A 19997-nucleotide genomic window follows, 5' to 3' on the forward strand; every position below is an offset into this window, starting at 1 on the left:
CAAAATGAGTGATCCTAAAATGTTCTGATCTAATCCCAGATTTCTCTGAGTTGGATTTCTAAGTCATTAAGAGTAGCTGGATGATTTTCTGAACTTCTCAGCCTTCTATTGAGGTTGTCCCAAACCTGCTCAATCGGATTGAATCTGGACTTCTTGCTGGCCATTCCATTCGAGAGACTTCAACCTCTTCAAGGTACTCCTGAACGATGCGCGCACGATGGGGTCTGGCATTATCGTCCATAAAAATGAAATTTTCACCAATGTGTGGGGCAAATGGCACTACATGCTCTTCAAGAATGTTCCTTATATACCTATCAGTATTCATAGCTCCATTATCAACGACCACTAGGTCAAAGATATTCCACCCCATACCAAAATCGATCCTCCCCCGGAACTTGTAGTATTCAGGAAATTGCACTGAGCATATCTTTCATGTGGACGTCTGTATACAAGGGAACGTCGATCACAATGGTAGAAGCAGAATCTAGGCTCATCTGTGAAGAGAACTCTTTCCCAATCAGCCTCTTCCCAATGGATATGCTGTCTCGCAAAATCCAAACGCGCCCTTCGATGGGCTGGGGTAAGAGCTGGGCCTCTTGCCGCGATACGAGGCCTTAAATCATATTCTCTGAGGCGATTTCTTATTGTCTGAGTGCTAATTTGCACCTCATGAGTTTGCTCAAGCTGATTTTGAAGGAGGCGAGCGGTTGCAAACCGTTGTCTCAACGAAGAAACTCTCAAGTCACGTTCTTGAATGGCAGTTGTTACCCTTGGTTTACCCTGTCCTGGTCTTCGGATATTCATACCTGTCTCCCTGAATCGCTGCAACATTCTGGACACACTTGTATGGGTAACTCCAAACCTTTCTGCAATTCTTGTGTATGTCCACCCTTATTCTCGCAAAACTACCGCTTGGGCACATTCCTCTTGGGTCAAATTGCGTGTTTCGCGTTGCATAGCGATCGAGTGTAGAAAATCAAACGAAAAAAAAACTATTGATCACTAGAATTGATCGAGGACAACTGATTTCAGAATGGAGCCGAAACATTCAAAATCTGATAATCTCATCTTTTTTTTATTCCTGCTGGGAAAAAAAATCTGTGTTGAAGAAAAACGTTGAAAGTGGATAACATATGCATGCATAATTCTGATAAAAATAATTATCATTGAGAACACCTTCAGTTGTAGAATAAATTTGAGATTTCCATAAAGTGCGTTAATTTTTTTGCACAGTGTAAGTCAAGAAGTGTATTACAAAGTACATTTAATTAGTTTAAATAACCAATGCAATGGGTGAATTCAATTCTTACACAACATGAAAAAAATTACAAACGAAAAATATTGCATAATATTACCAAAAACAGAAATAAAGAAAAAAACCACTTCACAGCGAAATGAGAAATGCATTAATATTCGTCTGTCCTCCCCTGTTCTCTAGTGCAGTGTTGACGCGCCTGTGCATGGAAACAATAAGGGAATTAATGGTATCCATTGGGATGTTGTTCCATTCTTCTTGGGCCGCTAGTGTGAGTTCCTGAAGTGCGCTAGGAGGATTAATTATGTTCAACAAAATCCCACATGTGCTCAATGTAATTCATATCTGGCGAATTTGCTAGACACGGTAATCTTTGAATATTCACAATGTCTAGTGCATTTTGTAACTTCTCGTGCGATGGGTTTTAGCATTGTCATCCATAACATACATGTGGGTATGTAGTGTGTTTAAAGGTTTCAATTCATGATTTTTGTAAGATATTGCTAATATTTCGAAAACAAAATGAAACTTAAAATATTAGGCAGTTTGGCAAAGTCACCTCCGTTGGCAAAGCCACACCGCTCTACCATACTGAAAATTAAGCCATCAAACGTTCTTCTTAAATGAGTTTGGACAGCTTAGGCTGTTCATACGATCCTGCTTGATACCGATCATCTCTATATGTCTAACATATGTGAATGAAATAAAGATTAAATTTACAAAAAACCATCCATGATAAATATTCATTTCCCAATTTACGAGGGGGGTCCAAGAATTTGGGCGATATTTGTACAAATAGCTGAAACAGGCCAGGAAGTATGTCACAATGCACCTGAGGCTTAGGGGCTTTTGTGTGCGGAGCCATCTGTTCAGTGATTAATAAGAATTTGTACCTGAAATCAATCATATAATTTGTTCTTAAATCTTGTAATCTACTATTTTCAACATTTTTCATCACACTGATACGCTACGAACAAATACAGAAAGAATCTTTTCAAAACATAAAAAAAGATTTCAGTTATAAAATCAAACATATTAACATATTACTCCATTCGAAAAGTTACCAGAGAGTGCCTCAAAACAACGTATAAATAATTCAGACATTTTCTCGTATGTATACAGTTGAATACTAGTTTTGGTTTCCTCAATATTATCCGCAGCTGCTGAAAGATCATTAAATATCACAATATTGGTTGTGCAGCGTCGAACATTTTGTGTAATAACGTAAATATTGCATGAGATGTGCGTCATGCAATTCCATCGTGTTGAAAATAAATTTTGGATATATTAAAAATCATGTTAACATATTTTGTTAGGTATATTTAATTACCTTGGATATTTTGCCGTCAAAATTTTCCAGAGCAAATGGGGTTATAGTGCTGTTATCTAGAAAACTCACCTAAGCAGCAGCTCATAATCAATAAATTAGCAACTCTTTCACTCCAGGCAGGTTTTTTATAGCAAAATTAAACTAATGGACAGTTGGAAAGCTCTGAGAAGGGCACGAGAGAAGGGTTAAACGAATGAGTTTCTACTTCGAATTGATTAGCAATTCAAGATTCCAAACACGAAAGTTTGGCTAATTATTATAACAAATCAAAGTTATAATCCAGCTTATATATAATTATTGCTTTGAGGTTTGAATGAACGTTGACGTTTTCTTGATTTTTGTGTTGAATAACAAATCCGTTGATGAACTACATATAACTGCCCTGTTTAGTATTCTAATCTTTTTATCTTTTTTTGATATGTTTTGTTGGTATCTTTTTCGGATCATTCCACAAAAAAAATGGAATTCTCGCAAAATTTAACTATTTAGTTATGATAAAAAGTTTTGGTTACTCGTTTTGAGAAACTCGCACACTAGTTTTTGTTCTTGATCGAGAAGTTTTAGAATCGTCGAGGCAAGCTAATTGTGACCTTTCTTCAATACTATCAGTTCACTTCTCATTAAAGGCAGATTTAAGGTTCAACGATTAGTCTATTGCTTTATTGAATTATCCCTACTAATTGATTAACAACTAACAAAGTTCTGGAACACAAAAATTATGTTGGCTTCATGTGTTCATTTGCCTTGATATAATGAATTTTGTACTTTCCAGTAGTAGGTAGAGCACCACGAAAAGTAAAAAAGTTATCTCTTCGATGACTAGATATTATGTCCTTATGTTGACTTTATTCTAAAATATGAGCGCAAAATTGACTATACAATGCCAAATCAATCGAAATAAAGTTGCAACTAGCTGATGTTCACGAAATAATTTTGAATTTGAAGGAATGTTGGGAACTTATAATGAAATGCAAGTTTTGAATATTGAGTCAAGAAAAAAGATGGAACAGTTCCATTTGAAAATTGAATGAAATATAGATGTTGATTGGGAACAAACTTTACAATAAATTTTTGATTTAAAACCTACCCTGATCTGAAACTGTAATTTTCAGTGTAAAATTTATATTTTTTCCACTCTCTGAATTGACATTTGAAAAATTCGCAACTTCAAGAATACTGCTCCTCAAAAACTGTAAAGGAACCTACATAACTTAAAATTCACGACTCTGAACCAAATCATAAAGTCAAGATGTTCGCCGCTTAGAGTTTTCATAAAAAATTATCGAAGTTATCCAATATGATATTCGTATAGAAATCAGTTGCTATATACCAAATCGATTTTTCTATCTTGTGAATACGATCCATAAACTAACTTTACGTTCATGTGAACTCGCGGTATTATTTTATAGCCTTTTTAAAAGACGAAGAACATATTACCCTGTTTCCATTACACGATACAGAGAATATTTATCCATATTATAGTGAACGGAGAAGCGTTTTCGCTGTGAAATATTCAATGCTTGTCTGAGTGTTATCCCAAACAGAATCTACTTTTGTTCTTCCATTCAGCCTGAGCTTAAAATCCCATATTTCGTGTTATATTGTACTTACATCTACATGAACGCCCTCTACTTTATACGAAGTAGCTTGAGGATTAGCTCTCGGGACGTATCTGTAAAATTCTTCGTGCTCCTTGTACCACTTGACGGCGTAGAGAGCATCTCCACCCAAATCGTAATCGCAGTGAAGAACCGCCGATTCTCCTGGCATTCTGAACTGGGGTATGTTCACACGAACCCACTTCAGACCATTCGCCGTGAGGGCCCCTGCAAAGATATTTCATCAATTAGTTGGACTGAGTCGATGCTTGATATGTTATACATGATGTTTGTACTGCCAATACTGCGTAATTGCAGTATTGGCAAAGATACGTCTCGTTTGAGTAGATATCTAATGCGAGCAACAGATATAAAATCACATTTGGTAAATAAATAGAGTATGATGCCGTCATTTGAACAATTACCTTCCCAACGTCACTTTCAGAGAAGGGTGTACAGGTAGGAGTGTTCAAGATGATTTGGTGTAGATTATCGTTATTCATACAAACTGACTTAACTGGCTATACAACGAGTGAGTGAATAGTTGCGAAGAAATTTAGTAAATGATTTTTTGTAAAAAAATCATATAAACTTTTTTTTTTTGACTCCCCTCCTGCTTTGTAACAGCTACCTAATGATGGTGCCCTGGCAGTTTTAAATGTTTTCCTAAGAATCAAAAAACTGACAAGAATAAAATATAAACAAATAGGGTAGAAAAAGCCTCCCCAAAGCCATCTTTCGCAAGAAACTTTTTTCATAATCATATTTTACAATATGAAAATTAATTTTGGATAGCTTGATCCATTGTTAAAAAAAGATTCTCTGGTAATTTCTTGCTAAAATTCACGGGTTTTGAGGAAAATTCAAGCAAGAAATTACAATCGTGAACGATTAATTGATTGCTGTTTTGAACATACATCTAACCCTATATCCTATGACAGATATATCCAATTTTCCGAGTCCTCTCAAAATATTAAGAAAGTTGAAGGAGGATTCATTCTAACGATTTTCTGTTCAGTCGAATATAGGGACGAAGAAACGTATACGTAGCGAATGAAAAAGCTGCTGGTCTTCACTATTTATAACATAATGAATTTTCATTTCCTATTTCACTAAACAGATTCTAGCTCTAAGACTTGATTGGATGTTGCCTGTAGACGGCTATTTGAATTTTATTGTCCTTTGTGTTGCGATAAGTGATGGTTCGGTAGTCGAAACAATAAGATTGGAACCGATCTAGTGACATTATGTAAAATATTTCAGCGAGTTAGGAATGAAGATGAGAAGGAAATCAGAAAAAACCAATAAACCTGTGATTGTGAGATCCATTATACTGTTTCTTCCATTCTAAACATGATTTGATATGTAATTTCTAATTATTTTATTGAAAGAATTCCGTCTCGTGAAAACTGTAATGCAGTGATCAGGATACGTTCACGACCAATCTGGATTAACAGGCTCCATCGGCCTTTATGGAGTAGTAAAAAGAAATCTGTAATTTTTTCAATTTTATCTGTATCTCGCGTTGCATAAGTCCGATTGGGCTCCACTAGATGTCATTAGAAAGATGAGATTTTGTACTACAAAAACTTCTCAGACAGCTTTGTGATAAGTGGGCTCAGTTTAGTTTGAGTATGCGTAAAAGGGGGACACTAGCAAAGAGAAAGCTCTTTTTGATCAAGCAAGGTAGATGGACTCCCTTATAAAAGGTAGAATAGTGTGGGGATTTCGCGTTTGAAGAACACGACCTACCATACTGAACCTAACCTGCCGTTATGGTGAATATTCACCCGAGGCAGATTATTATTATAATTATTTGAACTGGGGTCGTTTTGGTTCGTTAAGCCTTCCGGGAACTGCGACCATGTAGATCTTTTGTTCTCTACCCTCTACTCATTCATGGAAACCCAAGGAGGTCGTCAATGACGTTAATGAAACTGACAACCTTCTAAGGGGCCTTGGCCGTTACCTCGCTTGTATCCAGGACCGGCTTACCCATGTGAATGGTTCTTAGGCCAGCTAGCTCCGGACACTTGCATACCAAGTGTTTCTGCTTCCGATCCATAGAGCCTGCAAATCTCGTCTGCTGACTTTCCCATACGGTACAAATGATGTTTGTACCGACAGTGCCCCGTCAGCAGTCCACCATCACCCGAAGCTCGGCTCGCGACAGCTTCAGGAGCTTTTTGGCGTAGGTAGGTGAAATCGTCACGAATTTCTTTGCCTGAACAAGTCTAGGAGTGTTTGTCCAGTGGATTGTCTTGCTGCTCAACTCCGATAGCTGGACCGCAGCTTTATATTGGTCTTTTCCTGACCCACAGAAAGGCTCAGGTTCAGCAGGTGTTAACCTTGATGCACTTTCTGTAAGTTCATCAGCTTTTTTATTTCCTCCAACCCCACAGTGCCCTGGTACCCATAGTAGAGCCACCTTATTTTCTCTGGCCAGTTGCTTTATGGTGTTACGGCACTCCCAAGTCCGAAGAGACCCCTGGCAACACGATTCCAGGGATCTCAGCGTGGTTTTGCTGTCCGTGATGATGTAGATATGCGCCCCCTTGAGGTTCATTTTGAGACACTCCTGAGCGCCTACATAAACAGCCATTATCTCGGTCTGTAGAATCGAGGGCTCACTTTCCAGGGCTTTAGAGATCCTCAGTGTAGGTCCATATATCCCAATGCCGGTGCCCTTCTCTGTTTTTGATCCATCTGTGAACCATATGGAGCACTTTTCGTCCAGACGTATTACGAGACTTATTGAACTATGACGGTCATTTATAACCGTTTCAAAGGGCGTTTCATCCGATAACCCGACGAAGATAGAATGATAAAAAATATTCAAAACTGTTTGAACATACACTGGAGAAGGAGGAGCTCAGTAATACCTAAGTGACACAGTTAGACATAACTTGTGAGCAGTATAAGCAAATCACTTACAACCACTTCCAGCGCTATCAGTTTTCAAATACTATTTAATAAATATTATTGAATGATACACCGTATCCAGGAAACACTAACAAAATGAGTCAAGAAGTCACAAAAATGAAGTTTGACACCCGATAGACCTTCAAAAGAACGGTATTGTTTTGGGTCCTGATAGTGTTCATGCGGATACTTACAAACTCGTGGCTGCCGAGGATGGCATTGATCTGAAACTCATTACGGAAATATTCAATCTGATATACAGTGGTAAAATACCAACTAATCGGCACTAAACGAAAAAAATCATAATGTTCACGTACAGGGTGACCCAATATTCACGAAAATAGAAAAAGTCTGAAATTTTCCTAGTACGGATTTGATAAACTCGATTTCAGAAATATTGAGTATTGAGCGCTCGTAAAGGGTGACAAAACTTCAAAAATTTGAAATTATTCGGTCGATTAGTTGAAGAGTTAGTTCACTAATGAGATGAACATCACCCTGTATATCCCAAATCAAGGCACCTCTTGATGCGATTCCTCCATGATGACCTTCATTCATGGTATCCGTTTGTCGCATTCTTCCCGGTTCACCCTGTATAGCAATTTCAGTCGTTGAATTCATTATCAGTATGGTTCGTATATCTCTTTGGTTAGTAAGTTGAATATCAAACTCCTCAAAAAGCAGTAACTATTTCCCCAAACTTCAGTGAGTTATCTGTCACCACAGCAACCGTACTTTTATTCTGGTCAAGTTCGGTAACCACTCCTACTTGTCTCGTCATATGTCATTTTAATTTTTAGATTATTGCTTATGAACGTTTTCCATGACATCTGACACTCAAAGATTTTATTATTTTGATTATGAAACAAATACCCAAAGAACTTTCAGTTGTAGATCATACCCTATGTAGTCCGGCATAACATGCTACAGTTGAAATATAGTTGAAGTTTATTCAGTGCAAAACGTCTCGATTAATCATGACTTCAATCAAGAGAGCTTTCAATCCGAAGAAGGTATTCAAGGTTTCTGCTTAAGTATGATGCAGAAATAATTGAAATAAACATTTCAGGTAGTAAACACGCAGGCATAGGATCGGCTCCAGTTTCCGAAACAGGAGATGGGATAGAAAGAGAAAGGGCATCCAATTAATGACGTATTGGAGTAGGCTTACCCACTTCGTTGCTCCACAAAGCTTGAAATTAGCAGTTCACTTCCGAAATGTAACGGATTATCCGCATTTCTGTTTCGGTTGACATTCCCTTTGTATGATTGCTCATTACTATTTCTACTTGTATGTGTGGAGTGTGTTTGGAGAGAATTTGTGAAACAATGGCGGGATGTTTTTTGGCTGCGAATAATGATTTTGTGGGAAATGATGTCGACGTAGCGATTATGGCTCTTGTAGCTCTTGTACAAGTAGCGGAGAACATACGAATAGCGTTTATGATTCTGAATTAACTGCGAAGTACTATGGAAATTGAATATAACAGTGTCATCACTAACTACACTGCGTAAAAAATTAACGCACATTCTGAAAATCTCAATTTTAATGCAAGTTAACTCTACATTGACTTTATAACTTATTTTTTATGTTCTCTCGGGAAACTTTGAACGAAACAAGACACATTAAATGGAAGAAAACTTCAGGTTTTCACCGAATCTTATGTGAAAGAAGAGAAATAAACAATTTTCAAAATACTGGAATGCTGATAAGTGATTTAATACTTGGTATTTCCACCCCTTGCGTTAATTACAGCTCGGCAACGACGGTTCATACTCAAAATGAGTGAGCTTAAAATATTCTGATCTAATCCTTCCCAGATTTCTCTGAGTTGGATTCCTAAGTCATTAAGAGTAGCTGGATGATTTTCTGAACTTCTCAGCCTTCTATTGAGGTTGTCCCAAACCTGCTCAATCGGATTGAGATTTGGACTTCTTGCTGGCCATTCCATTCGATAGACTTCAACCTCTTCGAGGTACTCCTGAACGATGCGCACACGATGGGGTCTGGCATTATCGTCCATAAAAATGAAATTTTCACCAATGTATGGGGCAAATGGCACTACATGCTCTTCAAGAATGTTCCTTATATACCTATCAGCATTCATAGCTCTATTATCAACGACCACTAGGTCTGTGCGAGCAGTCAAAGATATTCCACCCCATACCATAATCAATCTTCCCCCGAAACCAGTAGTATTCAGGAATTCATTTTTTCTGCTTCAATAAACTTATTTATTTATTTATTATTAATTGCACTGAGCATATCTTTCATGTGGACGTCTGTATACAAGGGAACGTTGATCACAATGGTAGAGGCAGAATCTAGACTCAGAGAACTCTTTCCCAATCAGCCTCTTCCAAATGGATATGCTCTCTCGCAAAATCCAAACGCGCTGGGGTAAGAGCTGGGCCTCTTACCGCGACACGAGGCCTCGAATCATATTCTCTGATGTGATTTCTTATTGTTTGAGTGCTAATTTGCACCCCATGAGTTTGTTCAAGCTGATTTTGAAGGAGGCGAGCGGTTGCATACCGTTGTCTCAACGAAGTAACGTTCTTGAATGGCAGTTGTTACCCGTGGTCGACCCTGTCCTGATCTTCGGACATTCATATCTGTCCCACTGAATCGCTGCAGCATTCTGGACACACTTGTATGGAAACTCCAAACCTTTCTGTAATTCTTGTGTATGTCCACCCTTCTTCTCGCAAAACTACCGCTTGGGCACATTCCTCTTGGGTCAAATTGCGTGTTTCGCGTTGCATAGCGATCGAATGTAGAAAATCAAACGAAAAAAAAACTATTGATCACAAGAATTGATCGAGAACAACTGACTTCAGAATGGAGCCAATACATTCAAAATCTGATAATCTCATCTTTTTTTATTCCTGCTGGGAAAAGCACCTGTATTGAAGAAAAACGTTGGAAGTGGATAACATATGCATGCATAATTGTGATAATAATAATTATCATTGAGAACACCTTCAGTTGAAGAATAAATTTGAGATTTCCATAATGTGCGTTAATTTTTTTGCGCAGTGTATATCTAATGTTAGGCATTCGAAAAAGGAATGAAGATGTTTTGTATCACATATTGTTATCAAGATTGCCATATGGGGAAACAAACCACACTCACTACTAGTATTCTAAAACACCCACGGTTTTAGGAATATCCCTCCACCTTAATTCTCAATTAAGAAGAAAAATCAAGAAAAGTATTGATAGCCTTCGGAAAAAAATTGTCTTTCGAAAGGAGCCGCAATTCTTGATCGACCGTGTTTTGTGTTTTTTCTGCAATTACGTATTTTAATTTTTCATACAGTGTAGCTTCATTCGGCAAACTTTTAATAGGATTTCTTTTCCGTTCGAACAAGAAACTTACCGTGAATGATGAATCCGAAGAACGCGGAGCAGAAGATGAAAAGACTAAAGGGAGACACCATCATAACCATGTTCTAATTCAGAGAAACTTATGTACTCCTAAAACTTTGCAGTCCATATTCATTATCCGAAGATATATTATTTCCATTCGCATTCATTATGCCGCTTCAGTCGGGGGACGTTTTCACATTTATCTTTTTCACCAGCTACATACCATCGTTGTATTATTTTGCCAACGTCTATTCACGTAGATTTTACCCCTGTTGCGATAAGTTGTTCAAAGCAAATCCTTTGTTGTGGGAATACAATTTTTCCGCTGCTTTCACAACTATGGCAATTCCTGAGTGAACCTGCAAATAAAGAAAGCATAATTGAAATGACAGAAATGATGCATAATACTGGATTGTATGAATAGCATTTCACTGCTATGTAATAATGATTTTATAGTCAAGTGCATGCTTTTGATGAACTTTGTTTCCACCGAGTTGGGAATTGTAATTTTTGTTTTGCTCCATCATGGGAAAATCGTATAAACAAATCATAAGTAACATCTAACAGATATACCTAATATTTGGACGAACAAAGAAGAATCCAGTAGCAGATATGTAGGTACTCCATACTAGATAATATACCGGGTTATTCAGAAGTACTTTGACAAACTTCAGCAGGTGATTCCTCACAATATTCTAGTATGAATGGTCCTAATAAACACACGGTGGCCATTTGAAAACGAAACAGACGAGATTACAGACGAAATAAAGTTTTTCGATAGACATGCTCGGACAGGTCGATTTCTGTTTCGAGAGAACAACTTAAGATGTAGGTTACGGACGCATAGCGCTTCAACCCTTGCTGCTACAACCCCGACCCCCAATTTTTGAATAGGGAAGATGGGGTGAGTGATATCTCAATTTAAAGGTATTTTTATACTGATTTCAGCACAGTAATTGTTTTTTCATTTTATGCATTAGTTCTCGAAATATTCATGCGTTAGTTAGTTAGGAAGGAAGCCACAGTCATGGTTGTTTTGAAGCTCAAAATGTCGATTTTTCACAAAACACTACAAGTGCCATGAAAACACCACTTCATTTTCAAATACTTAGTTAAGAATATTTCGAGAACTAATGCATAAAATGAAAAAACAATTACTGTGCTGAAATCAGTATAAAAATACCTTTCAAATGAGGTATCACTCACCCCATCTTTCCTATTCAAAATTTGGGGGTGATGGTTGTAGTAGCAAGGGTTGAAGCGCTATGCGTCCGTAACCTACATCTTAAGCTGTCCCCCTCGAAACAGAAATCGACCTGTCCGAGCATTTCTATCGAAAAACTTTATTTCGTCTGTAATCTCGTCTGTTTCGTTTTCAAATGGCCACCCTGTATATGCCCGGAAACGCTTTGTTTTCAAGATACCTACAAGGTGTTGAAGTTTCATTTTTATTTTAGTTTTTTTCGAAATACTGACCTTAATCAAACGAAGATTGGTATTCAGAGGTTTTTTAAGGTGTCTAATTCAAACCTGATGATATTATTGCTCTCATTCGTAGGGAGCGCCTTCTACACATCTTTTTCTTTTATAAAGATTTATAACTTGTTTTTAGTGTATGTATGTGTTTTATATGTAATCTAAAAATGTAACAAACTACAGGGTGTGACATTCAAACCAATTGCCGCTAGACAATAAGTATCTATGGTAATATTGTTAATTTAACTAATAAAGAATGTTACGCGTTACTTTATGATACACATAACTATTGTAATTTTGTCCATCCTGTACCAATTGGAATCAACATGTGATACATTTTTGGAATCAGCTCAGCTAGAGTAATCGGAAAATTGAGACAAAATGGGGTGTTCCATTTAAAAAAAAAATTACAGTGACGTCATTACTTGAAAGTAATTCACCCTGTATATTAGATTATTATTTTAAAATACGGTAAATTAAAATCTAAAATTGGTGTGTTTCAGGATTATTTCTTAAAATAGTCTGTTCAGCTAAAAATGAATTTGTTCCATACTTTACGAACCCAGTGTATGTATTCGAATGTTTTTAACAATAATACATAACTAATGTTTTCATTATTGCTTTTAGAAAAATGAAACGGCCCTGAAAATTCGGAAAGAATTTTCTTGTCACAAACTCTAATCTCTAATGGCACTATTCCGAAAGTGAGAACCGTTGAAAATTTCTCCAAATGTTTAAAAACACCCTGTATATTTGAAACTAGTAATGAGGTAACTTCGAATATCAACGCCATGTCCATTACCTTCACCTGGGCGTGTAAAATACCGTGTAATATATACAAATCTGTTCGGGAAACGACCGTTAAAAATTTCACATATGTAACAGGATAAGATCGGCCTCAACTACAGCGTCTTAAGCTTGTCAATCAACACTGGCGTGTCGGTACATGTTGCACATTGCACATTGTAAAACGAAACTGTGTCGCCCTGTATCACTTCACACGCACTATACGCATCGAAATTTGCGCTTTTCTCAACAACCCAGTTCAAGTTTTTATTTCAGAAACTTTTCCATTTCATTATTTTGAATGGATACTAATAAATAATTGATGATTTTGAAAGCCACGATGGGCTTACTTATGAAAATATAAGTTTCAAATACTATGAAAACATAGGGAGGGACTGTTATAGATTTTATAGAAAAACTGAACAAACTAAGCAGCCAAGATATTTTTTTCTATTACCATTTCAGGTATGATAAAAATTGCTGATTGCAATTCGTTCCAGAAGTTGTGATTAAAAGAACTATTTGAGATGGATAAGGAACATAACATCAAGAAACAAGTCGATGGGTAAAGAAAGCACATTCGAAGAATGCTTGGTCGTTCAATTAATCTATAAATGAAGTCGTCCCAGATATTCGAGTTTATTAGACGCTCGATATCGAGAAGGAACTTCAGTTTACGAGATTCCCGCACAAATAATTTATGGAAGGAAGTTTCAATTAATATTCTAGTTGTAGATTGAAAGGAATTCGTAATTTCCAATAATATTTTCATACTATTCTCCGATATATCCACTATAATTTCCATTCAAGATTGAATATACATAGAAAACAGTTGATCAGATTAATGAAAAAAAGACTTAGAGCAATAAGCTTCTTCATGACGACGAATATAATACTAACTTCTTCTTAAATATTTCTACAGAAAAAGTATTTTCGAGAAAAACCTTCTTTTTTCAGCTTTTTATCAGAACGTTACAGTCAATGGTGATCGGTATAGAGCCATGATTACCAACTTTTTCATTCTTGAATTGAACAACCATGATGTCCAGGAGCTGTGGTTCCAACAAGACGGCGCAACATGTCACACAGTTCGTGCCACAATCGATTTATTGAAAGACACGTTTGGTGACTGCCTAATTTCACGTTTTGGTCCTGCGAATTGGCCTCCAAGATTTTGTGATTTAACACCGCTTGACTACCTTCTGTGGGGATATGTAAAGTCATTGGTCTATGCGGATAAGCCACAAACCCTTGACCATTTGGAAAACAACATTCGCCGTGTTATTGCCGTTATACGGCCACAAATGTTGGATAAAGTCATCGAAAATTGGACGTCTAGATTGGACTACATCCGAACCAGCCGTCATATGCCAGAAATCATATTTAAAATGTAATGCCACAAGATTACCTTGCGGATAAATAAAATTCATGTCAATCGAATAATCCATATTTCTTTTATTGCAATTTGAAGTTCTATAGCTCTAAAAAAAACACCCTTTACATATACCTTGTTCTCAATTTCTATTCAATCAAAATAAATAGAAATAGATCAAATTATCAAGTATTAAATTCGAAATATTCAATAAAAATAGTACCTATAAGTGAAATGAATATATTTAAATCAATAAACATCACATATTTGTTTATATAGACGTGCGGAAAAGTGACACTTTCGAAACTTGCAGGCGATCGCAAAAGTGAAAAATACGCACTATTGTAGCAAAAAATTATTCCACACATGTTTTGTAGAATCTCTCCATCATATACACATCTTAGGAATTGATTGCTATGGCAAACCATGTTCATTTCCAGAAAGAAAGGAATAAAAAGAAATTTTATCCTACAAAATAACTTAGTTTTCGCGTGTACTACGAATATTCACGGTATTGATTATCAGAGTATCAATTTTCAGGTGGTTTAATAAGATCAGGTGAATTAGAGAGTTGAGTACTAGTTGAAAATTTGCATTTTTACGCCATCGAATCTCGAGGACTCTTTAAAATTTTAAAAGCGGTGAATGCAACACGATTCGAGAGCTTTTCCGAGCTGGAAATGCTGTCAGATGCCGATAAGGCTCTTATTCTCCGGAGAATTCGGAAAGTTTTCCGGGAAATGAAGAATAGTTGATGGAGTAATTCCTTAATCGAAATACTTCACTCATAATTTATGTTCTGTATGCACTCTATCTTGATTGAAAACCAGTTTTTAGAGTAAATCAATTAATTTACTTTTCTTGAAAGAAATTTTAACAGGAGGTATGAACGAATATTCATTTCGAGAAGAGATGCTGTTTCCATTACATCGTCATTAATTCAAGAAGGACTTGAGAGATTTCTGTGATCTTTGATCTGATGGATAAATCTCCGTTTTGAAAAACATTTGAATTTGTAACGTACTAAATTCGATTCCAAATTCATTTATGAAAGAATACTCAAATTTTTGTAATATGATTCGATAATGAGAATGATACCTTATGAATTTTCAGAATTGTAGATACATTTATATTTATTTGAAAATATCTTTTCATGAAACTATTCTCCAAGTTGTGAAATCATATTTTTATAATTCAATTCAATTCGATTCACAGATCAGGGGGATATCATATAATTTGAATTATTTCCTGAAAATCTCGATTTCACGCTGCAAACAATCTTTGTTCGATTGCTTATATAAGATGTAGTAAAAAGAAATCCATTTTTGTTGCAAGAAAAAAAGGCTTCAATTAACATAATAAGAATGATGCGATTTAGGTCACTATAACCTGTTGACATTTTGAAGATAATATCATTCTGCCTTTCTCATAAAAGCTCTCGTTCCTATTGGCAACAAATAGAGATTTTCACAAGCCTCTGTCGAAGTGATTTTTTTGTTCGTCATGGCCAGAAATAGATGGTAACCACTTGGTACAAGGTCATAATGAGTCTATCCGCCATCGAGCACAGGAATTGGATCTGTGTCCATCAACTTTATGGAAGATTTTGCGGGAGGATCTTGGTTTGCGTGCTTACAAAATCCGACTAGTGCAAGAATTGAAACCAAGTAAGGCGTAAATTCGTCGAATGGGCCCAAAATGAAATTGCCGTTGTTACCGATTTTCATAAGCGAATTTTGTTTAGCGATGAATCGCACTTCTGGTTGAAGCTAATCCTCAAGTGTATGTCGAAACACCGTTACATCCAGAAAAACTGACTGTTTGGTGCGCTTTATGAGCTGGTGGAATCATTGGTCCGTACTTCTTCAAAAACGATGATGGCCAGAACGTTACAGTCAATGGTGATCGGTATAGAGCCATGATTACCAACTTTTTCATTCCAACAGGACGGCGCAACATGTCACACAGCTAGTGCCATAATCGATTTATTGAAAGACACGTTTGGTAACCGCCTTATTTCACGTTTTGGACCTGTGCATTGGCCTCCAAGATCTTGTGAGTTAACACCGCTAGACTACTTTCTGTGGGGCTATGTAAAGTCATTAGTCTATGCGGATAAGCCAAAAACCCTTGACCATTTGGAAGACAACATTCGCCGTGTTATTGCCGATATACGGCCACAAATGTTGGAAAAAGTCATCGAAAATTGGACGTCCAGATTGGACTACATCCGAGCCAGCCGTGGCGGTCATATGCCAGAAATCATATTTAAAATGTAATGCCACAAGATTATCTTGCGAATCAACTAAAATTCATGTCCATCGAATAATCCATCGTTGTTTTATTTCAATTTGAAGTTCTCTAGCTCTAAAAAAACACCCTTTATTTATGTGTTTAATAAAGCAAACTTGAAGTTTTCGAGGGTGGATATCAATTCAGATCATTAGAATGAAATCATATTATTCACAACTTCTTTCAAAAATATCTGATATATGACAAAATAAAAACCACTGTAGCGAGAATTGAATGGCGTTGAAAGAAGTATGGTTTTTCCAATCATCCAAGCGAAATTACGTTGAAATATAATAGCTGTTCCTCAATAAGGGAAATAGTCAATGACTAATCATGAGTCATCTAGAATTCAACCGTGGTATACTTGAGACCACTAATGAAAATCTACTATTCCGCCCTCATAGGTCGAAAACACAACAATTCGATATTAATCCCGGTTTCAAAATCAAAAGCCAACCGACCAGTTCTGTAGAGAGCTCACCATCAAGGGAGGAATCCCATACTTTCCTCAAGTCGAGAGATATATCGAGATAGGAATTCAGTGAACATCTCCGTCTTCCCAGAGGAAATTCAATTACTCTCTGAAAGGAAAAATGATGAAACATTGTAGGAGATGCTTACGCTCTAGCCACGAATAATTTGAATTTCAAATCCGCAATTTGCTGACAGCAATACAATTAGTGTCTTGCCTTCCGCATCATTTAATATCGTTAAAGGAATTATTTTTTGTCGAGAGCAGTGTTTTACATAAACCAAGATCTGAGGCCGTATCACTTCACTTTGAATTCGAAACGTTCGAGAGCTGTAGGGGTATCGTTAAGCTTCTCGTTAATTCTTGTATCCGGTACAGTTCAGCTTTGAAGAATTTCAAATTCCTTGTGCACTATATTCAAGAGTTGACGTAACCTATTCAAAATCGTCTCGACAACGCCCTTTGTATTCGTATTCGTATTCACTAAATACGAGTTATCGAACAAATAAAGGGTGTTTTTTTAGAGCTATAGAACTTTAAATTGCAATGAAACAACGCTGGATTATTCGATGGACATGAATTTTATTTATCCGCAAGATCTTGTGGCATTACATTTTCAATATGATTTCTGGCATATGACCGCCACGGCTGGCTCGGATGTAGTCCAATCTGGACGTCCAATTTTCGATGACTTTTTCCAACATTTGTGGCCGTATATCGGCAATAACACGGCGAATGTTGTCTTCCAAATGGTCAAGGGTTTGTGGCTATTCCGCATCGACTAAAGACTTTACATAGCCCCACAGAAAGTAGTCTAGCGGTGTTAAATCACAAGATCTTGGAGGCCAATTCACAGGTCAAAAACGTGAAATTAGGCGCTCACAAAACGTGTCTTTCAATAAATCGATTGTGGCACGAGCTGTGTGAGATGTTGCGCCGTCTTGTTGAAACCACAGCTCCTGGACATCATAGTTGTTCAATTCAGGAATGAAAAAGTTAGTAATCATGGCTCTATACCGATCACCATTGACTGTAACGTTCTGGCCATCATCGTTTTTGAAGAAGTACGGACCACTGATTCCACCAGCCCATAAAGCGCACCAAACAGTCAGTTTTTCTGGATGTAACGGTGTTTCGATATACACTTGAGGATTAGCTTCACTTCAAAGTGCGCTTCATCGCTAATGGACGTAGTGCGCGATACGTATTCCGCACAGAACCATTATTTTCGAAATGAAATTGCACTATTTGCAAGCGTTGTTCAGGCGCGAGTCTATTCATGATGAATTGCCAAACCAAAATCTTGAACAGTAATGCCAACTTAAAGTTATATACCTCGAAAAAAAACACCCTATATATCCTAACAAGCTTCGTTTTCAAATGCAGGGTGTTAAGGTTCGGAAAAAAAAACAGTTTGTTATATAGTTAACTCTACTGTAATTACATTGATTGTTTTTATGTTCAGGTATTGAACACTAGATGATTTAATTTTTCGAATAAGGTAAGTGTCTCCTGCCAAAATGATCCAGTGACGTAGATAAAGGGGTGGGATTATTCTTTTCCTATTGAAAATCTATACCACTGCCTTTTTTTTTGAAAAAATTATTTCATTTCTTGAATCAACAGAACAATTAAAAAAAAATAGATGTCTTGATTGTTTTTTTATAGAAAATACAATTTGAAGATGATCGAGTACAAAGCGAACACTATCCAGGAAAATCTACAAAAATTAATTCTTCAAAATTAATATAATAATATTAAAAAAGTTACCGTATTGTATTATAACGTTTTCAGATGCTATTCAATTCAACATTTCAAAAAGAATATTTGTCAGGCACTCAAACGATACAAATTTTTGTGAATATTTCTTGTTATTTGAGAGTCTGACAAATGTTTTTTCTGAAATGTTCAATTGAATGCCATCTGAAAGCGTCATTATACACAACGTCGATTTGTGTACTTTCATTTATTTGTGATGGGAAATTAAAAAAAATAATTCATGCAGATTTTCGCGAATTGTGTTTGCTCTGTAATCAATTATCTCAAAATCATAGGATGTACCATTTCTATGATGTGATTCAGAAGACCTTTTTTTTTTAGAGAAGCTCTGTTGATTCAAGAATTGAAATAATTTTCTCGGAAAAAAGACAGTGGTGCAGATTTTCGATAGAAAAAGGATTAAAGCATTTTTAATTCTACGCTACTGGATAATTTTGGCAGGAGACACCTAATTCGAAACATTATAACAATTCAATACCTAAAAATCGAAACAATGAATGTGATAATTCCATAGTTGTAAGTTAAAAACTGATTATTTCCAAACTGTAACACCCCGAGCCTCTAAAACGAATCTTGTAAGAATATATCTAATTATCAACTTTTTTTCATGAAAATGGTTATTCTATCTGATGCTGAAGATATTGAACTGAAATCTGGATAACCCTGTTTACATCAATAATGATAATCAATACAAAAATAAGAATCACGGTCAACTGAATATCTCTCTACTATAACAGTTTAGTTGTAATAAACATAACGATGAAACTCTTCCTCGAATAATGGCAATAAAGTTCAGTTCAATACAAATGAGGTTATTTCATTACAAACAATGGAAAGAGAGCTCTTGTTCAGAAAAGGAAAACTTTCAAAATAAGGTTTTTCTCATTCATGTCGAATAAGTTCAAGTAGGAGATGACTTTTATCAATAAAAGAGACGAGGTTTTTAGCTTCGAATTGAGTTGGAGTGGAATTACGGAAATAAAGTCAGAATTGCTGACGCAGATAGTGTCAACGTGGAAAACATAAGACGGAGATACTTGGACCATGAAATCATTCCAGTGTGAACAGAATAGCAACCTGTTCTTGTTCCAACTGGTGAATAGGGCGCAGTATTCAATTGTGCTATTCAGAATTCGACTAATTTGAATATTATTTCCTCGAAATGAAGTATTATTCTGTATACTGTGTAAAAATCATAGAAATATACTAACTGACAAAGAAACTTCAACACCGAGAAAGAGCTGTTTAAATTTTAATTTTTTTGTGGTAAAACATAGATAGTATAATAGGGAGTAAATGATTGAATTCGGAAAAAAAATCGTGTAGGTTTTTCATGCAAACA

The 19997-nt window shown here is 36.3% G+C and overlaps 1 protein-coding gene across 2 annotated transcripts in view; it reads right to left on the reverse strand.

Annotated features, from left to right (window-relative positions):
• Window positions 1-19997, reverse strand: part of LOC123673086 — a 179391-nt gene that overhangs the window by 28851 nt on the left and 130543 nt on the right. For both annotated transcript variants that reach the window (XM_045607511.1, XM_045607510.1), the window contains 2 exons: window positions 10489-10837; window positions 4197-4411 (listed from right to left, as the gene is read on the reverse strand). In XM_045607511.1, coding sequence (XP_045463467.1) covers window positions 4197-4411; window positions 10489-10558 — 285 coding nt within the window. In that variant the 5' untranslated portion in view covers window positions 10559-10837. The remainder of the gene's footprint in view (window positions 1-4196; window positions 4412-10488; window positions 10838-19997) is intronic.

Source organism: Harmonia axyridis, chromosome 2 (assembly GCF_914767665.1).
Source record: "Harmonia axyridis chromosome 2, icHarAxyr1.1, whole genome shotgun sequence".
In the NCBI taxonomy this organism is placed as follows: domain Eukaryota; kingdom Metazoa; phylum Arthropoda; class Insecta; order Coleoptera; family Coccinellidae; genus Harmonia; species Harmonia axyridis.